Source organism: Ambystoma mexicanum, chromosome 2p (genome assembly GCF_040938575.1).
Source record: "Ambystoma mexicanum isolate Mex_15411 chromosome 2p, UKY_AmexF1_1, whole genome shotgun sequence".
Classification (NCBI taxonomy): domain Eukaryota; kingdom Metazoa; phylum Chordata; class Amphibia; order Caudata; family Ambystomatidae; genus Ambystoma; species Ambystoma mexicanum.
In genome coordinates, this window is record NC_090923.1 from 1,163,792,064 (window position 1) to 1,163,816,017 (window position 23,954).

The following is a 23,954-nucleotide window of genomic DNA, read 5'->3' on the forward strand; positions in this document are numbered from 1 at the left end:
GGAAAGAAGCGATACAGCACCAAACGAAGGTTAAATGGATAAAAATAGACAAAAAAAAAATCACCACATTTCTAGAAGAGAGAATTCTACAGAACTCCCAACACTTAATGTGCAGGAAAGAAAATCTGAAGATAGCCACCAAGGGTGAAGCAAAGGGGACCTGTCTCATTGGCTGTTGGAAGTATGACCCAAAATGACTAATGGACAACAGGGAATATTCAAGAGCATGTGCATCTATGAAACATCCAATGCTGGAGAAAAAGGATTTTTTTTTTTTAAACTGTTGTGGTGCGTGGGAGGCACAGCAACATGGGCATGGCGAAACCTGCCAACTCCGCCTACCGGCAACAGCCGTCAGATTATCTAGACGGGATACCGGACTCATTCTTTATAGGAGGACGGCAGACAGGGTGCATGGAGGAAAGTGGACTATAGACTAGAAGGTCAGAAGTCACTGTGCCGAGTACCATTTTCTTACTCCTAAATCACCCACTTTCATCCATACTTCTGGTAGATTATTAAGCATTCATCTTTCTGGGTGGCTGGAAAATCATTTCAAGGAACCAGGTTCTCCAGAACTGCCTGATTGAATCTAGTATTCGATCTGGCTCCGGTATCCATGAAGTAGTGTTTGCAGAATGCAGAAAAGGAAGACCAAGTTGCTGCTTTACCAATGCTTTGGAATTTCACTGCAGTTGCATTAGGTCTGACTGTGCAAGTGTAAAATGTAGGCATAAATACTTCTTGATTCAAGTGAAAAGCTGACACAAACTGGAGTAGTAACTTCAGGTGTGTTCTAAGAACAACTGTATCTTTATAAAATATAGAGCAAGGCTCTGACGCAGACAGTGCCTGAATTTCGCCAACCCTTCGAGCCAAACGTATGTAAAGCAAAAAGGCTGTCTCAGTGAAACAAGTTTTATGTCAGTGGCTGAGATGGGCTCAAACGGCTTATAGAATAGTACTGGCAATACTATGCTGACATCCCAGACTGGATGGGGCTTGTACTACAAGAGTGAATGTTCACTCCTGTCGAGGGTAAGTAAGTCAAAAACGATATATTGCCCAAGGAAGGATGAAGAGGATTTAGAGAACGCTCCAGCATCCAAATGCAGAAACTAGTCCATTTGCTATTATACTAGTACCTTGTGGACTGTTTCCTGGCAGCTTGCATAATAGCCATATTGTCATCTCACCGGCCCAACCTAGCAAATAATAACGGGTCAGATACAAGGCTGCTAAGCTCAGCGAAAACAGGGATGAGTGGAACACCTTCCCCTCCGACTGTGACAGGATATCTCGAGTTGTAGGGATTAGTCATGGACTGTGAGAACTGAGGTGTAGAAGGTCCAAGAACAAAATTCTGGTCAGTCAGTTTGGTGCCATCAATAATAGAGTCCAGTTAATCGACTTTCCGAATTTTGACAGAATCCTCGTAATTGGGGGAAATGCATAGCACTCTTCGCTGTCCCAAGTGATCTGCAGAGCAACCCCGAAGGATTTTGTATCCTGTCCCATGAAGGCCGCAAAACATTAGCAGTTGTGATTCTGCGACTTTGCAAAAAGATCCACCTGAGGGGAACTCCATTTTAAGAAATTCCGCTGAAGAACCGAGTCTCTCAGCTCGCATTCAAGGTTGCAGCACGAGAAAGAGCTAAAGGGGTCTGCTCTAGTGTTGAGGTCTCTCTCTAAGTGAACAGCTTGGAGAGATATCGGGTGTTGCACTGCCCATTCACAAATTTGTATTGATGAATGATGAAGATGGGATTCTTGTCCCGCTCTGCTTGTTTACATAAAAATATGGCTGCCAGTTCTTACAAGAACTCTGGAGTTTTGCACCAAGGAAAAAAAGGACTTTAGTGCTCTAAAAAACAGCCAGAGGTACCAGCAGATTTATGTGCCATTGGGATTCCTCTGTGGACCATAGTGTGCACGTTTGGAGCAGACCCGAAGGGGCCCCCCAACCGGTCACTCCTGTAACTCCTTAGTGGAGATTTGTCGTGTACAGTCACCACAGCAGGTCTAGCCTCAAGTTGGGGTTAATCGGAATCCTTTTCAAATGAGGCTCCGTCTCCTGGTCCCAGAAGTCCTGTAAATGCAACTAGACAAGGCTCATCTTGAGGCAGGCCAGAGGCAAGGCAAGGATAGATGCCACTGTGAGGCCCAGTAGGGGTTGAAAGATACAACGTGGCTTTTCACACTAGAAACTGTGAAATCGAACACCTTATGTCCAGTATCCTTTGTTGCGCGAGGAACACACTGCCCACTCTTGCATCCCATCTGAACCCTATGAAGGTGATGTCCTGCGTTGGAACAGACAAGATTTCTTGTGGCTGACTGACAGCCCCAGACTGAAGAGCAAATGTAGTAACTGCTCTAGGGCTGCTGTAGCACCCATGTTTCTGCTTATACGAGCCAGTCCAAGTAGGGATAAATGTTTATTCCCTTCGTTCTCAGATGCACTTCTATGTGAGTAATCTGTTTCGCAATTACTCTGGGGGTGGCATTTTGTCCGAATGGGAGCACCGGATACTGAAAATGCCACTGTCCGAGGGAAAATCTGAGCAATCTATTGTGCTCAGCATAGATGGAAACATGCAGATATGCATTCCTTTAGATCCACCACGCACAACCAATCTCCCTGGTTAAAGGCATTCTGAATGCAAGCTGGCGTAAACATCTTGACCATCTCTAGGTCCAACACTGTGCATGCAGGCTTGCATGATGTTCTTGGGTACCGTAAACAGGCGAGAGCAAAAGCTGCAACCTCTTTCATGAAGGGGAACCTCCTCGATTTCTGTGATTGCCAAAATATTGGCACTCTCTTGAAGGATAGTGGCCGATCCTAGCTGAATTAGAGGGGAAGATGAAGGGAGGGGGGAGGGAAAGGGTAACCTGTAACCTCTGAAAGGGTCCAGGAATCCTCCCACATGGTATGCTAACTGTGATGGAAGCTTGAAATTCAGCCTCTGACCAGGGAGGAGTCGATCCAAACGTACAAATCATTGCTTTTTTATATCAGCAGCAGATTCTCCTCTATTAGAGGCTTTCTGCTGCTTTCTTCTTAGAGAGCTGGGCGACCTATCAGACAGACTGCCTGCCCTTTCTTTCATGGTATCCAAGAAATGTTTACTTTTGAAGTCAGAGAGTGGTTGCCTGGATGTTTGAAAGGGTTTTAGGGACCCTTCGTCAATACAGTCAGAGATTTGGCCGTAGCAGTGTACGTTTTATTCTTGTTCAACTCCTCGGTTGATGAGTGGAATAACTCATTCCCCCAAAGGTTAAGTCTAGAATTTTTCATGAACATCTGTATTGTAATAGGTGGCTCTCACCCAAGTCGACGTCTTAGATCAACTCCAATAGTTATTGCTCTAGAGGCTGTATCAATGTGATGAGGTGTGGACTCTAGGTCCTGGGCAATCCGTTTAGCTTCAGCTAAACCAGATTAAAAACTGCTATCCTCTCTTCAGGCAAATCTAGCTAAAAATCAGCAATTTCCAGCCATAAGCGATGATTAGTCGCTGAGAAAAGTGTACCAGTTAGCCTGGCGTAGGTGCAGAGATGCGTTGGCGCATATCTTCTAGCCATAGAATTCTAAAACATTATCCTCCTTAGAAAGTTGGCTGGCATGTTGAGTGGCGACCAAAGTCGAGGCTGACTTTGAAAACATTGTCCCTGATGAAACTTCGACGGACGGACGATGAGGGTTTGAGGATAGGCTTGGGAAGTCCAAGTATAATTGTGGGTATTGAGCATCAATCCTCTTACTGGTCGTCGCGACTGAGTGAGGGTTCTTCCAAATGGACTTGGCCTCGGTTAGGACATCTTTTTGAAATGGGATACCAACCTCTACGACAGGTTTCTCCGAGAAAGCTCCTGAACCCATGCAAATAAAGGGCTTAAGGAGTCCTCTCACCACTGCTGAGAAGGAACGCAGATGTGTCCTCAATGCGTGCTTCTACTGTGGGCAGACAAGACAATGTTAAGGAATGTCCCAAAAGGCCCAATGAAAATGGTGGTTTTTGGGATGGCACATCCTTAAACCAGTGGGGCTGGATGAGCCGGATTCTTGAACCACCCCTCAATGCCGCTCCCAGTAACCTGACCCATTTTTGGTTCCCAGTAAGACTCGTGATTCCAGGGCGTGAACCTTATTCAGTGCTTGTTTTTCACCAACTCAGGTGCTGATGTCAACATCACCCTTGCAAAAGAACTTGCTTTGCCCATCCAAGAAAAGGTAGAACCTGATCCATTACGAACAGTTAATGGCATGGCCCTGATTTCTGGTGCCATTAGTCAACACACCACTGGATTAACCCTACTCATGTATCCAGAACACTTGGAAAGCATTACATTCAACCTCACTGCCACTCCCCAGTTTGGTTTCATTTTGGGGATGCCCTGGTTGCAACTGCATAACAGTTCCATCGATAAGGGCCCTAAGAACGCTTGACTTCACCGCCACCTTTTGCCATCAAAGTTGTTGCACTGGTTCCCCCTTGCTTCAAACTCCACGTCAGGTGTCGTCGTTGCAGGTCGGCTCGGCTTCTCCCTCCTCGGATTCTTCAGGTCCTGTGGCGACTTCTGAAGTTCCAGTCCCCAAAGCCCTGCTTTTATGCAGAAAACCCCCATTCATTCAGCCTAGCTGTCACTCAAACATGCTAAGTGGTGAGCCGGGCGGCTCACCACTTGGGCCAATCACACAAGAGTGCGACTTGAGTTGCCGAGGCAACTCAGTCCAGGGTGTCTAAACCCCCTCGCACACCCCATGTGGTACCCAGACAGAGTGGCACCACTTTTGGAGGCTTCTGTGGAGAAGCCCGCCAAAAAGTGGAACAAAGGGCTCGACTTGGGTTGGAGTCACAGAAGTGAACACAAACGCCATTTTTGAACCAAGTTTTGGCAAAAATTACCAACTGGTGAATTAATATTAATTTAATAAACCGGCGGTATGTTCGAGGCTATTTTAAAAAGTGGTAGCCTCGAACAATGGGAAAATCCCATAGGAATATATTCGCGGTGGAATATAAAAAGTAGTATTCACTGCCACCAGCCAAAACTCGGTCGGGGGGGAACTGGACAGTGCCCCCTCGAACAACAGACCCTGGGGCAATCAAATTGCCCCGACCAGTACATCCACAATAGGATGGTTTGTACTGGTTCTGTTCACAATTTGAGACTAGTAAAGCCAATGGTGACTTTACATGCCCTGGGAGACAGTAGTCAGTCCCAGGGTATGGAGTCTATGTTTGGGGGTCGCTACGACACCCCTGGGTTACGGCAAGGAGGGTGTTGTGTAACCCACATACCAAAAAACACATCAAGCCCTATGGGGTAAAGGACCCAATAGCCCATAGAACACATACAAAGTCAAAGGAACACCTCAAATCAGGTATTGGAGTGGGAGGAAGAGAGTCTCACTCTTAGCAGGAGAAAAAAATAAACCCCAAAAATCCAGCAAAGCTGCTGGGGCACTCACTAGGTTTGGGAAATTAGCCTTTACAGAGAATTCTCCCTAACAGGGGCCACTGACCCTATCATACCACCTGAGAAACCATGAATTCCTTGATGTTTTTGATGAACGGCAGGCTGAACACTTACACCCCCACCCGCACTGTTTCTACGATTTCCCAATAAACCTCATACCAGGTGATCCGAACTCGTTGCGTAGAGAGTTGACCCTGAAGGAGGAACAGGTATTAAAGGAATAGGTTGATAAATGCTTAAGAAACTGACAAATTAGGTCAGCGGCCAGTCCCATCCTCTTCATGCCAGAGAGGGAAGGGGACTTAAAACCTTGTGTCGACTACAGACAAATGAATCAGGTTACCATAAAGAACAGGTACCCAATTCCATTGATCGTGGTTACTTCGCAACCAGTTGAAACAAGCTGCCATTTTTACAAAGCTTGACCTTAGAGGGGCCTACTACCTTGTCTGGATGGGTCGTGTTGTGGGGACGAATGGAAGACCGCCTTGTGTACACAACATGGCTTCTTCGAATATACAATAACGCCCGTTGGATTGTGCATTGCCCCCGTGACCTTTCAAGAATTCATGAATGATTTATTCCATGACATCCTAGATCTGTAGGTCATAGTCCATCTGGACTATCTATTGATTTTCTCATCCGCTTATTCCAGTCATGTTCATACACACCTCTGAGATGGTGAGACGACACTCCTTGTATGCAAAGGTTGAAACATACTGTTGGGGAGAATGTTCAGATTAGTGCTAAATTCCTACCACCTTGGAGACACCCAGCTCTTTTGCTGAACCTGGGGACTTCGTACTTTTAATTCTATGTGTTTTCTCTCTGTGTTTCTTTTGGTTGTGGAGTCTGACAAACTCTATAGGCATCATCGTTTACATTGTGTCATACAGCACCTTCAGTGCAGTGACACAGGGAAGCCTTTCAGATTTCCCCAAGGTTTTTATACCTTCTCTTGGACACACTACTGTTTCCAAGAGTAGTGAAGTGAAATTGACTTTGCTTACACGAATACCTTTCTAGACCCAGCACACACTTTCTTACAATAGGATGCTGGACGGGTTACTTAGTATCCCCTTTGTCTAGCTTCTCATGTAACATTTTTGTTACCCTTTCCTCATCGAATGGCTGGTGGCAGTGGTTTACTTTTAACCACCATTGTGTGTTTTTACCGCGGACTGCGTTCGCAGCCACGGTAAAGCACCCATTGGTGCCATTTTTGTCAAAATGGCCCCGTCTTCTTTTTTCTGCATTTCTTTGTGGAAAGGTCCTTCTTGAGATTTACTCTGCGCGCCAAACCAGGTTTGGTCCCTTTGTTCGTTTTGCCTTTGGCGGGATTCACGATTGAAGCCCGCCTCTGGCTCCAGGGTGTCTGGCGGGGGCAGGAAGCTAGGGAGGTGCCTGAAACTCCCTGTGCTTAGTCTCCTAGGAGACAGGAATGCAATCTTAGGTGATTGATCGGCTGGCTGTCCGGCAAGGACAACCACCCTGCTGGGTAACTGACAGCTAGGCTAGAATGAATGGGAGAAACCTACATAAAAGGCAAGGCTTGGAAGGCAGTCTCGACCACTGGACAAAGGAACCGAAGAAGAACTTGAAGAGGATGCCTGCTGCAACTCCTGGACCGTTGGTTTGCCCGGTGAAACCCTGCTGCTGTGCTGAAACTCCAACTCCGTATTGACAGATAAGCCACTGCAAGGACGACTTCTCCCTTTGAGTTTGTGGGACCAATCAACTCCAAGGTAAGCCACCTGGACATCCTCTCGGAGCTGGTTAAAATTCCACTGCAGTTGCTGCTGGAACCGAATAGCCAGGGAGATGAACACCAGATCGTGTGCGTTGCTTTTAAGCTGGCCAAGAGTTCCAGGAAGATCCTCCGGACTCCCAGGAAGCAGGACTGACTGAGCCTGAGCCCCCTTAACAGAGTGCTGGGCCCCAGATACAAGGAAAGCCCACCTCTACAGCCAGGAACCGTGGTGTTGCTATTTGCGGTAGATGTAGGAGCTGAAACACCGAAGTGACACTTGTTTGAAAATTGCCGGTTGCGAGCGGTGACCATCCCATTGTAGTGCAGGAGTCTGCAGAAGTCCTCCCTCTTGTTCCCACGACTGAGGCCCAGGAACACCAGGATCTGCAGAGCTGCACAGGAACAGAAGTCATCTGCTGCACTTTTCTTCAATCTAAAAGGTACTGTAAAGTCAGAGAACTTACCTCTTGTTGTGCCACCTTGCTTGCCCTCGTTGGAGACTTTTCTCGGTGGGCCCCTGTAGAGTTGCTAACAGCTTCTTTACCTCACAAGCCTAATCACTTGTTGCCCAACTATACATTTCTTTTATTCTACAAAGACTTCTAAAACATTTTGCAAGACTTACTTACCTGCAAGTGCTTCAGTTCACCTTTACATTTGCTAACTTAACATTGGCTGGCCTAGCTCCCTGAATGACTCTTCTCTCATCTGCTTAGGTGTTGTGTCTTCCTTCCAGGGACGTGTTACCAAAAGTACTTACCTGCTTCAGAATATTTGTGGGATCTCTTGTGTTGTTCTAAATAACCTTTTTGCTTTAATATATCACTGTTGCATTTAGAATCAGATTTAGGAATATGTCAATGTCCCCAGCACCCTAACTATTGAAGTCACCTGAGGGTGTAGATAGTGTCTGTGGGCCATCCCAAATGAGTACTTACTGAGTTAGACATCTTAAGAGTGTGTATTTTTGAAGTGTATTTGAGTGTTACTGTTATGTTGCCCCTTCTGAAGAAGGCTTATTCTAACTGATAAATTAATAATTGTTTAATCAACAAACCTTGTGTGTAAGAGTTTATTTGAATACTTGTCACTGTGAATCTCTGTGCAACTCCCCTACAGCTCACATAGACCCCTCTTGAGATAAGCTGCTCAACACGCTACCAGCCTGTTTAGTACAGACTTATACCAAAGGTTGGGTTCCTATTGCCAGAAGGTCAGGGTTGCTGTAGTGCACCCAAAAGGTACTGCAAACAATCTTGCCTAACACGTACCAATTCCACACTCAATCCATCAAATTCCTTGGGATTCATTCTTTGACCAAAGTCTTGACCAAACTTTGACCAAAGTCAAGGTTGTCATAGACTGGCCTGCACCTATATCATTGAAAGCGTCCAAACTGCAGGTTTTTCAAACGTCTACCAACGCTTTATTCTTGGTTTTTCCACTATAACTGCTCCATTAACCAGACTTAAAAGGCCATCAGTGCCCTTCTGTTGGAATCAAAACTCTCAAAAGCCTTTTGATACTCTCAAGGCGGTCTTAACCAAAGCTCCAGCATTACAAAACCCCAATTCCAAGATACCCTATGTAGTCAAAGCAGATGCTTCATTGTTTGCTGTAGGGGCTATCCTTTCCCAGGAATGCCAGACTACAGGAATTTTACACCCAGTGGAGTTCCATTCCTGCAAATTTACGCCTGTGGAACACAACTACACGGTAAGAGAAAAAAGCTTTTGGCAATCAAGGAGGTGTTTCGAATGGCCCACAGTGTTTTTAACAGATCACCTTAATATCCAGGACCGGACCTCTATCAAATGCATGAACTGTCGCCAGGTGCGTTGGCACCTATTCTTTTCAGCATTTGACTTTTTGATTAAACAGTGCCCTGCCTTGAAACATGGCAATGGCGACTCCTTGTCTAGCATTTCCCACGGAGACCGGTTGCCCCGCTACCCGGACACAATTCTCCCAACCAAGCATTTCATTTGTCTTTGTACTCCGCCTGTACCAATGACAACGGCCATTAAAGACTGGTTATCCTCCCATGGCGATGAAATCGAAGTCTGGAATGTGAAATTCCAGGAGTGGCTTCCTTACATCCAAAGACGCCTGTACCTTCCTAATCAAGAAACTAGTCTGTTATTCAAACAAAAAGTGCAAACTACAACAACAGAATAACGAATGCCAAATCAGGAATGAAGGAACTCTTCGCCATCCTGACAAAACTAGAATCGCCAGTACCACCCCCAGAAGGCTGGAACAAAGATGTCAACTGGTGCACTACCATCCAGCAAGCTCTATCCCACAAAATAACGGTCCTACAATCTAAAATAGAACTAAAAAAGCTTGAATACTACCTCCCATACCGCTTCAACAATCGCCTCCTTATTTGGCTGCAGTATAGGCACTCAATTCGAATTCACTCCCGTCACCAACAACAAAGTCCTTAAAATCATCAACAGTCTCATACCTTTGAGATGCCAAGGTGACCCAAGCCCAGCAGCAGTCATTAAAGACTGTGCGGCTGACCTAACCCCATTCATTACCAGGCTTATCAACACCTCTTTTAAAAATAGTACAGTCCCTACCAACCTGAAAAATGCATAGGTACTCATTACTAAAAACGGCATTGCTCGAACCCAACATCCCGACCAACTACCGCCCCATCACGACAGTGCCTTGCTTACTTTAGATACTAGACAGAGTAGCCTACCTTCAGATCCAACAATACCTGGAAGTCACCAACCTCCTTGGCCTCAGACAATCAGGCTGCCGCCTTAGACATGGGACGGAAAGAGCACGGTAGGATTTGAAAATACGAATGGACAAGCTTAAAGATCAAGGCAAATTAGCCCGGCTAAACCTACTGAATCGCGATGCAGCATTTGATCTGGTCAATCACAACAAACTCTGAACATCTAGCCTCCGCTGCCCACTTTTCACCCAAAGTGATTCAATGGACACAATCCTTCCTCACGGACAGAATGATGAGTCTTCTCCCCCACCGCAGCAGCACAGCCTTGCCCTGTCACTTGCAGCGTACCTCAAGGTTCAGGTGTCTCTCCAACACTCTATAATATATTTACTAAACATCTATTCGACTGCCAGGATGACTTGGGTGTCACCTACACTAACTATGCAGATGACGCCAAAATCCTCATCCCTATCACAGGCTCGCATGACATTGATTCTGCTTCTATTAACGTCATCTACCAAACGATCCAAACCTGGATGGCCCACCATGGTTTGGGTTTGAATGACAAAACCAAACTTCTCCTCTTAGTGTCTCAACTCCGTCCAAACAAACTGGGTGAAGCCGTTAAGGCCTTCAACATTGATGGCAACATTATAAAGGTGTCTAAAGAAATAAAAACGTTAGGTTTCTACCTAGACTCATCACTCACAGTAATTCGACAACTTAAGGCCACAGCTTCAGCAGCAGCCTATACGACCAAACTGATCAATGCTGACCGTTCCTGTCCTCCGATAGCTGCATCACACTAGCTAGAGCACTTATCCTGTCCACATTGGACTATTGGAATGCTCTCTATGTAGGCACCAAGACTCAACTTAAAAAGGTTACAGGTGATGCAAATAATGCCTTCAGAGCAGCATTAAACGTACCCACAAATGCTCACATCTCATCGATAAGAAGGAACAATCACTGGCTTCCTGTGCAAAAACACAGTCTACAAAACTCAATATGGCACGCAAATGCCTGCACAATGTAGCCCCCAACTACCTAGCAGATAAAATCTCTAGATGACAATCCAACAGGCACACACACACTCTGTTCATTAGCACCTACTCTCCACACCTCGATTGGGACTTCAGAAAGCTGGAGGGAGTAGATTTCCTGCCCAGGCTGCCAGACTATGAAACACTGTTCCAGTCAAACCAAGGTCTGAAGACTCATTTTGGATGTTCCGTAACCAATTGAAAACTTGGCTCTTCACTCAAGAAACACAGTTTTAAGACATGTTGTCCAGCCTAATACTGGTGTAACCATGTAACTGTATTTGCAAATATGTAACTAACTTTTTATAAATGACTGCTAAGCATCTAACCTGTAACTACTGTACTAACCACGGTCAAGAAGAGCGCCTAGATGCCCTAGGGCTTGGTGCGCTATATAAATTGCAAAAATAAATAGTCAATAAGCCCTGGAATCGTACCATGATGCCAAGTCCATGGGCACCCCAGTCAAAAGAAGATCATCAGTTTCCCGAAACGCTGATTTTGGTGGCACGGGAGGACACTATCAATCATGTTATGACTTGTGTGATATGTACTCAAGGAAAGAACATACAGGGTAGACCCATGGGACTAGTACAACCCATGCCGATTCCTTACAAACCTTGGCACATGGTGAGCATGGATTTAATGATTTACTGCTGGTGGGGTGGAAGAATATCATTTCGGTGGTGGACTGTTTCACCAAAATGGCACGCTTCGTTCCCTGTTCGGTCTCCCTTCGGCTCCTGTTCTAGCGGATCCGTACTTCAAACACTTCTTCCATCTCTTTGGGCTTCTCCCTGTTATCTCTGATCGTGGTCTCCAATTTACCTCCCATTTTCCGCAGGCCCTTACATCACTTATGGGCATTGACGCACGCTTCTCCTCTGCTTACCATCCAGAGATCAAGGGTCAAATGGAATGAGTTAACAATACTCTTGAACAGTTCCTGTGGTGCCTTTATCTACACTATCAGGATACCTGGCTAGCCATGCTGTTTACCGCTGAATTTGCGTATAATAATTCATCAACAGGTTTCTCTCACTTGTGCACTAAACAGTCAGCACCCTCATAGCCTGCCTCTACTCCATTTCACAAGCACTGCTATCCCTGATGCGTGCTTTCAAAACCTTCAGGAAGTTCACACAAACGTTCGGAAACATAGAAGACGCTCACCTACGCAAGCGTGCATATGCAGCTCGGCACCAACCAGTACTGCTCATTATACCTTGGTTACCTAGTTTGTTTCTCTTCACCTCACCTCAACAGGCCTGGTTTTGGTAAATTTTTGCCCCGTTTTCTTGGCCCCTACAAGATTATTCCTTTCATTAACCCAGTTGCTTACCGTTTGTAGTTGCCACATTCATGGAGTGTTCACCCTGTTTTTCAAACCTCTACTGAAACCGTACGTACCTGAAATACGCCTACTAACCCCCCCCAACCCTGTCCAGTTGGGGTTCGCAGATGCGTACTAAGTAAGAGCCGCTCTCGACTCCAGTCTCTGTTGTGGTCGACATTTTTACCCATCGAATGGAAGGGTTACAGTCTGGAGGAGCCGACGTGGGAATGCTTGGAAAACCTTCACGTTCCCACCAGCTTCATCCGAATTGTCCTCGGGGTCCGCAGGCATTGGGTGGAAGCCCTCATTCTCTCGCCCTCCAAACTCACTGCATTGGGTACTACGCTTCAGTTCCGCAGTCTCCGGCTACGTCCTTGGCAGTTGCGATGGCGCCTTCTGGACGGTCCGTACATGACAAGACTTCGTTCCCCAGTACGTCACGCACGGCTGTGGGTGGGCTGGGGGAAGAGGGAGAGATTTTGCACACCACACTTTGTCCCTTCCCCTTTTAGCTGCAGAGACCGCCCAGAGGACATCTAAATTCCTCATCGGTTTGCACAATCTATCGGCCAGCTAGAGTAAGTTATTGGTTCCCTGGCTGGTATATTGTGCAGAAGGCAGTTCACTCACTGCATGGGACTCAGTGCATGACACCATGTCCACGGCGCTTAGCCTCCCGTGCAACATTCTTTTTTTAAAAAAAATGGGAAATTCGTTTTTGTGCTATGCAAAAAGTGTTCCAGTCCCGTCCCTGAGGATGGACAGCCATAAGTATGGAGGAAAGGGGACGGGACATAGGAGTACAAGTCAGTACCCATGTGCATTGTGTGCAAAAACGGACAGGGAAATGTGGCAGGTAGGAAACTACATATGAGCTACCACACTCACGAGGCAAATAGAAAGTGTAAGAAGAGGGACATGTTGGAATTGAATCGCAGTTCTTACCAGGTGTGAGCAGAAGGTAATCTGTCTGTTGACCGGTCATCTCTGTGGATCTGGAACTTCTGAATGCCATTCATCCCTTCGAGAGCTGCAAAGCCCTGTAGGGGGACCTTTGAAGTGCCAGTGACAAACTGAAGAAACTTTGCCCGATCAGCTTGGTCAAAAGAGCGTAGAGCTCTCCAGAACCACTGGATCTGTGAGGAGAAAGACATGACACTAAGATCCATAAAATATATACTTACATGGAAGATAGTGGCAACATGTCCAAACTCTCTACCCTCTTACCCACAAACAATAACCACTTGAACACCCCCTATGCTCACCTGGATGGAGTTGGACTGGTACTTGTGATACTCTGTGTTTGACTTCAAGTCATCTATGTCTATTGTAGGTAACCCCGAGATGAGCAGTTCTAGCTCCTGCTCGGTAAAGATGGAGATGAGACGCTTTGGGATGATCTCATAGAAGCCTTCCAAGAAGGCAGCCAACTGCTTTCGTATCGCTCCTAAAAATAGACAAGAAGGGGTGAAATATTACCAAATATATCCAACTCTATCCCAAAAGTTGCTTAGGGACAGAAGAGCATAAACTATTCTAGGCCCAGCCTTTACCATGTGCAAGAAAACAGGAATTCAAAAAAGTTAGAGTTGCACAACAGAACCAAGCTGCAAGCCCCCTGTTCCTATGCTTAGAGAGTTACCTGTCATTTTCATTTGGCAGACAAGGTGGACATATTCCTTCTTATTTTCTTCTGTAACCAAAATGTTTGCACCATTGGGTTTTAAATCTCGAACCTCACAGACTCCAAATTCCTGCACCTGCAACATAAAATTAAAAATGGAGAGATGACATTTTGATATGGCACATTTAAATCTTGTGTTCGAATTATTGCATGCAAGAATAAACGTTTAAAACAACCAGAATGTGACTATTGCAGACATACTGGAACCGCTGCTTTGATTGGACTTCCATTCATGCGTCTCCATTATCCTGAGTTTATGACACCTTCCCCATTGAGAACAACTGGGTATTCTGGAGGTCTTGATAAAAAGGATTTTCATAACCAGCTCTGTTGGAATGTGTTAGTGAGAGTTTCTATTTGCAAATATAACCTTGGTCCTGAGCCTGCCATCACCACTGCTGGACTCACTGGGATTTTTCCACTGACTTTGAAGGTGAGACTTTTTCTCACTTCCCTCCGGCATATTGAATAAGTTACTTACCTGCAACTCCTGTTCTCCAGCATTGGTCTGGCATGGATTAACATGCTCATTAATATTCCTGGTCGACAGGCTGGGAATATGTTAGAAAATATTTATCTTTACTGCACCTTTCCTTCTATTTTTATTGACCCCCAAACTTTTTGCTTTTATTTTTGATCGTGCCCTGTATTTTTTCCAGTGCAGCCTTAAGCTTCACTACACTGTCTTTTGCTCATCTGTTACGGGGAAACCAACATGTCCTTCAGGCTGTCAGTACTGGGAAACATTGATTCCCTTAGTCTTGCGACTTTGTTACTACTTTTAGTAACCAGTTATCACTTGAGTTAACTTGTCATCAGACAATGCATTTTACAATGCAGTACAACGGGGTACACTTTTTGTGTTGCCCTAGACTAACACGTAAACAATGTTTGGTTACTCTAAGTATGCTAAATGTACAAGCTGGTGACAGCAGTGACTTTTTACAATTTTTTGGTGCTTTTCCTTTTAGCCTTACCATGTTTGGCTACTAACTGTGGCTAGTGTCCAAATATGGATATGCCACATGGTTTTACGCATGTCCAATGGCCATCTTGTTTATTAGCCTTCTTCCTGGCCTGTGAGGTCTGGAAAACCCTTATATGGACTTCCATTGTCTGGGAAAGTAGAGGCTTTTGGCGGGCTACTGGAGGGCTGTGTGTGTGTTTGCTGGCAGGTTGTGGGCTGGGACTGTCTGGTCTAGTCCTGTAATTGGGAGTATTGGGGTAAGAAGAGGACCCCCTGCACCAATTTTTCAGTGATCCTGTCCAGCAGTGAGAACCGTGAAGAGACCGGAAACCAGTCTGCCAACTAACTTCTGCTGCTGCCCCGGAGGAGCCCCGTCTCACTTGTTATCTTCAGCAGTCCTGCGAGGGAGCTGTGACCCTTGTAGTGGAGGGAGCATTCATTCTCGGTGTCTGTTTGGTACCCTGCGAAGTAAAGCCTTCGGAAGTGTCCCGGGATTGTCCTGTGGCTGACCAGCTGTGAGTCTAGGCTACTGTGTTGACGTCACCATTCCGAGATGCGGCCGGAAACTTGGAGGATCCTCTGCTTGTTCTACAAGATTTACTTCAGCGACATTGCAGCGTCCTAGCGTCAAGGGTACCTGAGATAGGAGGGAAAGTCTGACTGACAAGTGAGGCCTTTTGTGTCACCGTGCTGCAGTGATCACCGTCCGAAACAGCTTACCTGCGTCCAGTCCAGTTCTGTCCTGAGAGGGGTCCTGCATTGTGTTTTTCTGCATTCTTCATCTGCTATGGGGAAACCGACATGTCCTTCAGGCTGTTAGTACTGGGAAACATCGATTCCCTTAGTCTTGCGACGTTAAGCCCATCGCGAGTGAAGGGCGTCTGCAGTATGCTGTTTTTGCTGTGACCAGAGAAGCTACCTGCCTTCAGTTACCTTGTTGCTGCCGTGGGAAAACAAGCTCCGCCCACACCAGGAAGTGGAAATATAATCAAAGCAGACTCGCCCGTGCGGCGTTAAGCCCGTCGCGAGTAAAGGTCGTCTGCTGTTTTTACTGTTTTGCTGGCTGCCGATCGCCCCGAGAGTTGACAGTTGATTTAAGGCCGTCCAAGAGACCGAGATAAGCAATCTGCCAAACTATAAGGAACCGTACTTTATAACTAAAACCTGCTATTAACCGTCAAAGCCCTTGATTGTGAACAACTTGTATTCTACTCATATTTCACCAAAACCTTTTATAACCAATATAGTCCACCAAAGCACTCACGATTCAAACAAGTCTGAAACAGGTAATTCCTGGACATCAATACGCTAAGTTGGGGACTGCGGGCAATGTGCCTTTGACCCACTTAGCCCAATCCTAGCCAACAAACCCTACTTCTACTGTTTACACTGGAGCAAAATCGAAACAGCCAATCCTTTTGAGACCTCAAGAATTGCATCCTAGAAACTTGAATTTTGGAATACAAATTGAAAATCGGAGACTGCGGGCAATCTGCCTTTGATCCGACAACTTCAAAATCTATAAAACTCACCCAAACAAAATACACCAGTCCTTAACTGCTAAAGAGACACAACGGAGTCCTATTTCAGATTCTTGCAGATCCTAAGAACTGTTTCCTCGAACCTGGACTTTGATATACAAATTGCAAAATCGGGCACTGCAGGCAGCTCGCCTTTGACCCGACAACTTCAAAATGTGCAGGTCACGTCCGAACAAGAACACCCCCCTCCAACAACTTAAACTGCCGTAATCAAACCTATTTCCAACTCCTTCTTAAATGGACTCACTATGGTTGCTTTAACAGGCCCACTCAGGAGGCATCGCGCCAGACTACAACCGGCGACCGAAATAGAAAAATCACCCAGCTCTCTATATGAAACAACAATCTGCACCGAACCCAGTGTGCAAACAGCTCCTGCATGTCAGCAAACAGCACTGGCTGCGATTTAACAAAAACTGAATGCCCACATCAAAGCCCCCTACAATAAGCTCTCCCCTCAAAGAACGCTGATCACCAAGTATTACGAATCTCAACCCTACAATCAACAACGAATATCCAGAACTCAAGGACGACCTGCTGGAACAGTACAGATCTCCATTTGAGCCAGAAAAATCACTAGACAAAAGACAGCCACCCGAGACAAAAGCATAAAGCAACCTCCCTAAACGTCCACACCGAATTCAGAAGGCCTCCCCCTCCTGCACTCTCCAAAACAAATGCATTCCCGACAACCAACAACGCTGACAGGTCGGTCCCATGAGGAATATCAATGACGCATATCTGAGCTCAAATCCGATCAAATCAACCCCTTAAAACCCACAAGATGAGAAGAGATGTAATGTGAACCAGCAACAGAAGCCATTGACACACCTATACCAACAACAATGGCTGAACTTCAGAGTTCCCCGAGCACAGCCACCAGCCAAGTATGGATACCCTTCATAAAACTATATGAATCCCTAAAAGAGACTATGCTTGATCAGGCAACTTTAATTGCTTTAATACACATGAAGCGAATACACATTGAAACTTTCATCACAAGAATTCAACACCATCTTGAACTAGAATCCGAAATCTCTGCACAATGGCAAGCAAGATTATTTGAAATAAGGCGATCTGACCGCATAGAAAAAGAACAAATCACCACAACTATGCTTAAACTGCTCTCTGCCAAGCAACAAGACAAAATGAACAACTAAGGGACAAATCAGATGGCAACCAATCAGCCTCAACAAGAAACCCCCCCAACCTAACCCAAAAAGCAATGACCCCAATAAACATAAAGACCACCTGCAGGTTCGACCAGAAGAAAAAACCCAAAAACCAGCTCCCCTCCCATCAACTGTTAGCTACATCTTCAATCGCTAATGAAAAGGAAAATAAAGAAACAAAAAAAACAAAAAATGACTAACCGAACTGATATCAAATCACCCAAAGAGCAAAAAATAATTGTCCCACCAAACAAAAATCAAGACCCAAAGACCACAACGAGCCATCAATGACACCTATTCCATCTAATGAAGTCGAATCCTTTTCGATATTCAACACCTCCAAGAAAAATACAAACAATCAAAAAAAGAAACTTGAAGTCCCAACCAAAAAAAAGAACAAACACTAGATGATCCAGAGCCTTCTTGAGGCACGTGACCGTCTTGCCTATTACGGCTCAACACTTGAACCAGAAAGACGACCCAAAGATGACAAAAAAAGCTGATCTAACGCCGGACCAGAAAAACAAGATCGCGAAAACCAAAACAAGCGAAGAACAAGCTACAGGGGAAAATCCATCTTGGATGCACTGATGAATCTCACAACCCATGAAGACGAAACCTCAGACAGCCTTGACGAAAGAAAAATCCTGCCACGAAAAGAAAGTTCATCTCTCTATATAGTTGATGAATACAAAGGAGGACAGACTATCTTAGTGTAAGCGGCATTCTATCTTGTGAGGAAATATCCGAAACGGAAGAACAATGGGAAGACTGTTTCTAGCCCAAACAGTAAATCCAAATCAACCAACCAAAAATAGTCTCAAGAGCAAGAATTGATCCTCTTGGCAAGATATTTGCATCAATCCTATTAAAGAGACTAAATGAATGGTCAACCAAAAACATATACGACCCTCGACAGACTGGTTTCGCCAAGAATGCTGGAACCAATATAAACCTGCGAATTCTTAAATCTTAATTCTCAAACACGAAATAAACACAACTGGAACTCATGTACATGCTGCTTTTATTGACCTCCAAATGGCCTTTGACAGTGTAAATAGAACTAAACTCTGGAATAAGCTACATACTTGGAATTGTCCACCTGAAATTCTAGAGCCAATCAAGGCCCTATACAGCAACACCTCTGTCAAAGTCTGCCTAACATCCTTGGTACTGTTTCGGCTTCCTTCCCAACAGCCAGGGGACTTGCACAAGGATGCCCCTTCGTAGCCACCTTTTTTAATTTCTACCTTTTTGACATCATGGCCAGCCAAATTAGCATTCCAGCATATCCTCCAAAAATCAACGGAACACAGATACCTTACACATACTCTATGCCGATGACCTTGTGCTTCTTAACAAGACTCATCGGCCTACAAAGGAGACTCAGAGTGCTTGAAAAATACATTAAAGGACAATGACATGTCAATCAACATTCTAAAAACACAAATCATGTCATTGACTTCTAAGAAGAATACCAAGGCAAAAACATAGCACCTAACCCTGGATGAGAAACGTCTAGAAATAGTTAATACAACAAAATACCTCGGGATCAGGCTGAACCAATCGCAAATCGAAGCACAGTGGATGGACAATCTAAAGAATAAAAGTCGCTCACTTGCACAACAAGGGCTAATTCTTCACAAGTAGTATGGGCAATTCTTCCTGAAACCGATCCTAACTTTCTACAATCAGAAAGTGATGCCCATACTCTCATATGGAAGCGAGAGCCTACTCAACCTACCACGACAGATATGGAAGATGGTGGAAGGAATCTTCTGGCAAAAAGTATTATCCCTTCCAAAGTCATACCCAATAGCCAGAATTTGCTTCAAACTAGCAATCCAGTCGCTAGATTCCATAAATGCCTGGAAACACATCACCCTCTACAGAAAAAACTTAACAGAAGACGGCATTCCGGCAATCAGATTGCTCCGTAACACCAACATCAAATCAAGACGCCAACTGTGGTCAGATGGAAAGAAGCTTGCCGTCAAATACTTAACAAATATGCAATAAATAATGAAATGCTAAATAATAGACCGACGAAAGCAAAAACTTTAATGCGACAACTAGACTGGATACGCACCATCGACGAGATAAACGAAAACAGGCTACCGCTTTACACAAGATATGAGACTCAAGCCCTGAATTAACCTCGTAAATACCTAGCAAAATTTCTATGCAAACGAACAAGAGATACTTTCCTCCGATTCCGGCTCAACATCCTACCAAGTAGAGAATATCTTGTGAGTACCTGGCAAATCCCTAAGGAGGAAATACTTTGTAGATTCTGTAAAGAACCGGACTCAATCGAATCCCTTCACTACCTATTCATTGACTGTCTCTCTTTATCCGAAATAAGAAAAACCTTCGGCCAGATGCTCCCACAGCAATCAATTCACCACAAAGCGGTAGAAAGATGGGAACAGATCACAAGTGGAAACTCCTTTCCACTTATATTCAGGACAATGCAATTCTGGGAAAAACTTTACAAGTCCTACATTGTCCGAAGCTATTACTCTTTTTCTTTATTACCTTTTAAATTTGTAAATAATGCAGTAAACTGAAAAGATCAGATGAAACGTTAAAATGGTGTGTACAAACTATAAAACATGAAATAAAAAAATAAAAACAAAAAAAAACCCACATTCTTCATCCGAGTCTCCTTGCACAGGCGAAAGTCACCAACCGGAGATCAGCTCCAACCTGCAACCCCTGCGAATCAAGGACTGACGCTGATGGAGGGAAAAACCACCTCAGACTTTCTTCCATTGACCTGCTAAGTGGGTATGTTACAGTGGTTCTCATCTGCCCCTAAACTCCCTTTAAAAGTTTTCCTAACTTTTATAAAACTTTTACTATACTTTGGTTTTACCAAAGATTGCTGGCACAAGCATTCCGAAAGTTGGGGACACTTCTATTAGTTAAAATACATTGTCCTCTAACCTTGGAACTGAGTTCACTGAGAGACCCTACCTTCATTTTTTCCAGCTTCACAAACTTTGTCGGAGCTTTCCTGAACGTTTGGGCATAAGGCCCCAGACAACTTAAGGAAGGGCTTTTGAAGTTAGGGTGAACTCTATGGACCCATAGTACATTAAACTAATCTGCACTTGCTCACCACCTCGAGACTTAGACTAGATCCTTGTCACTGCTACCTTGAACTGGTTTGGCTACAGCTCTCCAGAGTTGTCCCTGTCACAATATAGGTTGGCCAGAGTATAGAAAATCAGTCCTAACAGAATCCTTCGTAAAAAGATAAGTTTCGCTTTAGATTGAAAACTGCATCTTTCCTCCAAACCAATCACTATCGTAATGCCCCAATGAAAGTGCTCTCCCTGAAGTTCCACCTCTGGTGGCCATCTTCAGGTTAGGTAGATCACGCAAAGTGGCAGTATGAACCAAAAAAAGCCACAGAGCGGGAGGGAGGGTTCGCATGTGAATCCATGCCAGACCCATGCTACTGAACAGGAGTTACAGGCAAGTAAGTTGTTCCTTTCCCCAGCATGGAGTCCAGCATGGATTTACATGCTCATGAATAAAGATTACACAGGAGAACATATGCACAACCACAGGAGGTGGCAAGGCTCAACAGAAGTAAAAAACACTCACCCCAGGAACAGACTCACCTCAAGTGAACAGGTTGCGAAGCACCGCCTGGCCGGCCCGGGATTCCTCCCGGAATCTTTGATTCCGTAGAACCTCGTGAACGTGTGGGTGGACCTCCATGTAGCAGCCCTGCAGATGTCGAGCAGGAGCACACCAGTGAGAAACACTGTTGCTGCAATGGCTCTGGGGGAATGGGCTCTCAGTCAGCCTGACAGAGGTCTGTTCGCCAGGTGATGACCGTGCATGATGCAGCCCGAGAGCCACCTGGAGATGGAAACCTTCAACAAGGCCTTCCCGTGATTCAGAGGTCCAAAATGGACAAACAATTGAGAAGTCTTCCGAAAACCCTTTGTGCGTGCCACATCAAACTTCAAGTCATGAGCAACATCCAGCAAATGCAAAGCCTTCTCAGCTGGTGATGACGAATTCAGGAAGAAAGCAGGCAACACTAAAGGCTTGTTGAGGTGGAACTCCCGAAGGAACCTTTGGCATAGTTGGGGTATGTGCGCAGCACCACCCTTGTGGCGTGGGAAGACCAGTACGGCTGTTTGCAAGACAGGCCCTGGACCTCCCTAATGCACCTGGCTGAAGTGATTGTCGCAAGGAAAGCAGTCTTCCACGAAAGAAACTTCAGCAGGGTCTAATGTATCGGTTCAAAGGGGGCCCCCATGAGCTTAGTCAAGACCACACTGAGTTCCCAAGCTGAGGCAGAAGCCTTCACTGGTGGGAAAGTCCTGACGAGGCCCCTGCGGTCTGCACAGGCGGACGAAGTTGATGCAGGGGGGACATCATGCCCAGCAGCGACTAGACGGCTTGCACTGTAGCTGACCACACCGCTGACAGGTGCTGTACTTTCCCCAGGATGGCTACCACTCTCTCTTCTGAGGGCGACAACAGACGTTACTGTGTTGAGTTTGGCTCTCAGAAAGAGAGCGTTCTGGGATGGCTCCAAGCAGGACATCAGATAATTTATGGAAAATCCCAGTTCTGTCAGCAAAAGGATGGTCCTTGTTGTGCGTTTGCTCACCAATGCATGGGAGCAGGATCAGACGATCCAATCGTCCAGGTAAGGGTAGACGTGGATGCCCTCGAGATGAAGGAGTGCCGCCACTGGAGCCAAGCGCTTCGTAAAGACCCTTGGGGCTGACTTCAGGCCGAAGGGGAGCGCCTTGAATTGATAAGAGTTGCTGTGTTTCCGGTGAATGGGGATGTGAAAATAGGTGTCCTCCAGATCCAGTGACGCCAGGAAGTCTGTGTTCCAGGCGCTGATGCTTTCCTGCGCTACCATATACCTGGGAGCGACCTCTGTACGTCTCTTGCATCGCTGAGCGGGATGTTTGTTGGGATGGGGCGTTATATCCTTGGAGGATCTACTGGACTTTCCTCTCGAGGAACGAAAGGACACCCGACGTTGCTGCAGGGTACCTAGTGAACGTGATGCTCTGTGTCCATCTTGATCATTAGCAGAGACTGGTCAACGGTCTTGCCAAAAAAGTTCTCACCATCAAATGGCATGTCCAACACTGTTGACTGAAAGTCTGGTCTGAAGTTGGTGGCTTTAAGCCACCTCTGCCGCCGAAGAGAGACTCTGTTGCCCATTTGCCGGAAACATGTGTCTGCAATGTCCACTGCCACTGTAATGACGTGGTCCGAGGCCACTTCCCCTTCCTGGAACAGAGCCAGAGCTTCCACTTTCTCATCCTCCGGTAAGAAGTCCAGAATAGGACCCAGTTTATACCATAGTTCCCAGTCATAGCAGTACAAAATGGCCAGGCTGTTAGCGGCTTTAATGGTGCTGGTAGCAGTGTCTATGGTCCTATTACTGCATCACATCCAGTTTCTTCCCCTCCTTGTCTGGGGGCACCATGGACGAAGATGACTGGTTTGCTAATGGTTTTCTGGTAGCAGCTGAGACCACAGTTGGGTGAAGGCTGGAACCTCAGGCACTTGGGCGCCGAGGTTGGGACCCCTGTATCCTGCTTGGGTGGTGCGGTGCTCAGTCTCTTCATCAGGGCCAAGCCCTCCTCCCAGATATCGTCCAGCAAGGGGACGGACAGTCTTCCACCTGGACTCACGTCATTGGTAAAGGAAACCTTCCTTTTTAGTCTCCTCAGGTACCAGCTGAAAACTGAAACAAACTAGCCAACCTCATCCGGTGGAGAGGCCCTGTGGGGTTCCCCTGCGCCCAATGGCTTTGTGTCTGCTGGTACAAAGTCATCTGCCTCATCAGTGTCCGTAGCTGCCGAATCCGTGCCCAGTGCTGCATCCCCAGTTGGCGTCAAATCCCGAGGTGGAGGCAGAGGTAAAGGTGTCGGTTGACGCCTTGGAACCGCTAGGTCCTTTGCCTTGCGCTGCTGCGGACTACCAGGCTGCGGTCTTGGAGGTCTCCTAGACAGTGCAGGGCCCGGTGTGGGAGGCAGTCTCTGCTGGCTTTCCGAGACCAGCGTGCTCAGCATAGTCAATATGTCCAAGGACATGTCCCTCGGTTGAGACGTGAAAAGAACGAGGTTCAGACTGATGAGTCTTCTTCGGAGAAGCAGTGAACCAGGGTCCTTCTGTGGGGAGACGGGTCCATGACCCCCTTTGTGGTCCGAATAATAATCTTTGGGCAGATCATCCTCATGCGAGCTGGTATAAATCTGTACCGACTTCCCCATTCCAGGGGCC

The 23,954-nt window shown here is 46.0% G+C and overlaps 1 protein-coding gene across 5 annotated transcripts in view; it reads right to left on the reverse strand.

Annotated features, from left to right (window-relative positions):
• HUWE1 (HECT, UBA and WWE domain containing E3 ubiquitin protein ligase 1) overlaps nt 1–23,954 on the reverse strand; it is a 2,445,223-nt gene that overhangs the window by 45,363 nt on the left and 2,375,906 nt on the right. For all 5 annotated transcript variants that reach the window (XM_069645305.1, XM_069645304.1, XM_069645303.1 and 2 more), the window contains exons 80-82: nt 13,954–14,071; nt 13,577–13,758; nt 13,257–13,447 (exon numbers count right to left, since the gene is read on the reverse strand). In XM_069645305.1, the coding sequence (XP_069501406.1) occupies nt 13,257–13,447; nt 13,577–13,758; nt 13,954–14,071 (491 nt within the window). The remainder of the gene's footprint in view (nt 1–13,256; nt 13,448–13,576; nt 13,759–13,953; nt 14,072–23,954) is intronic.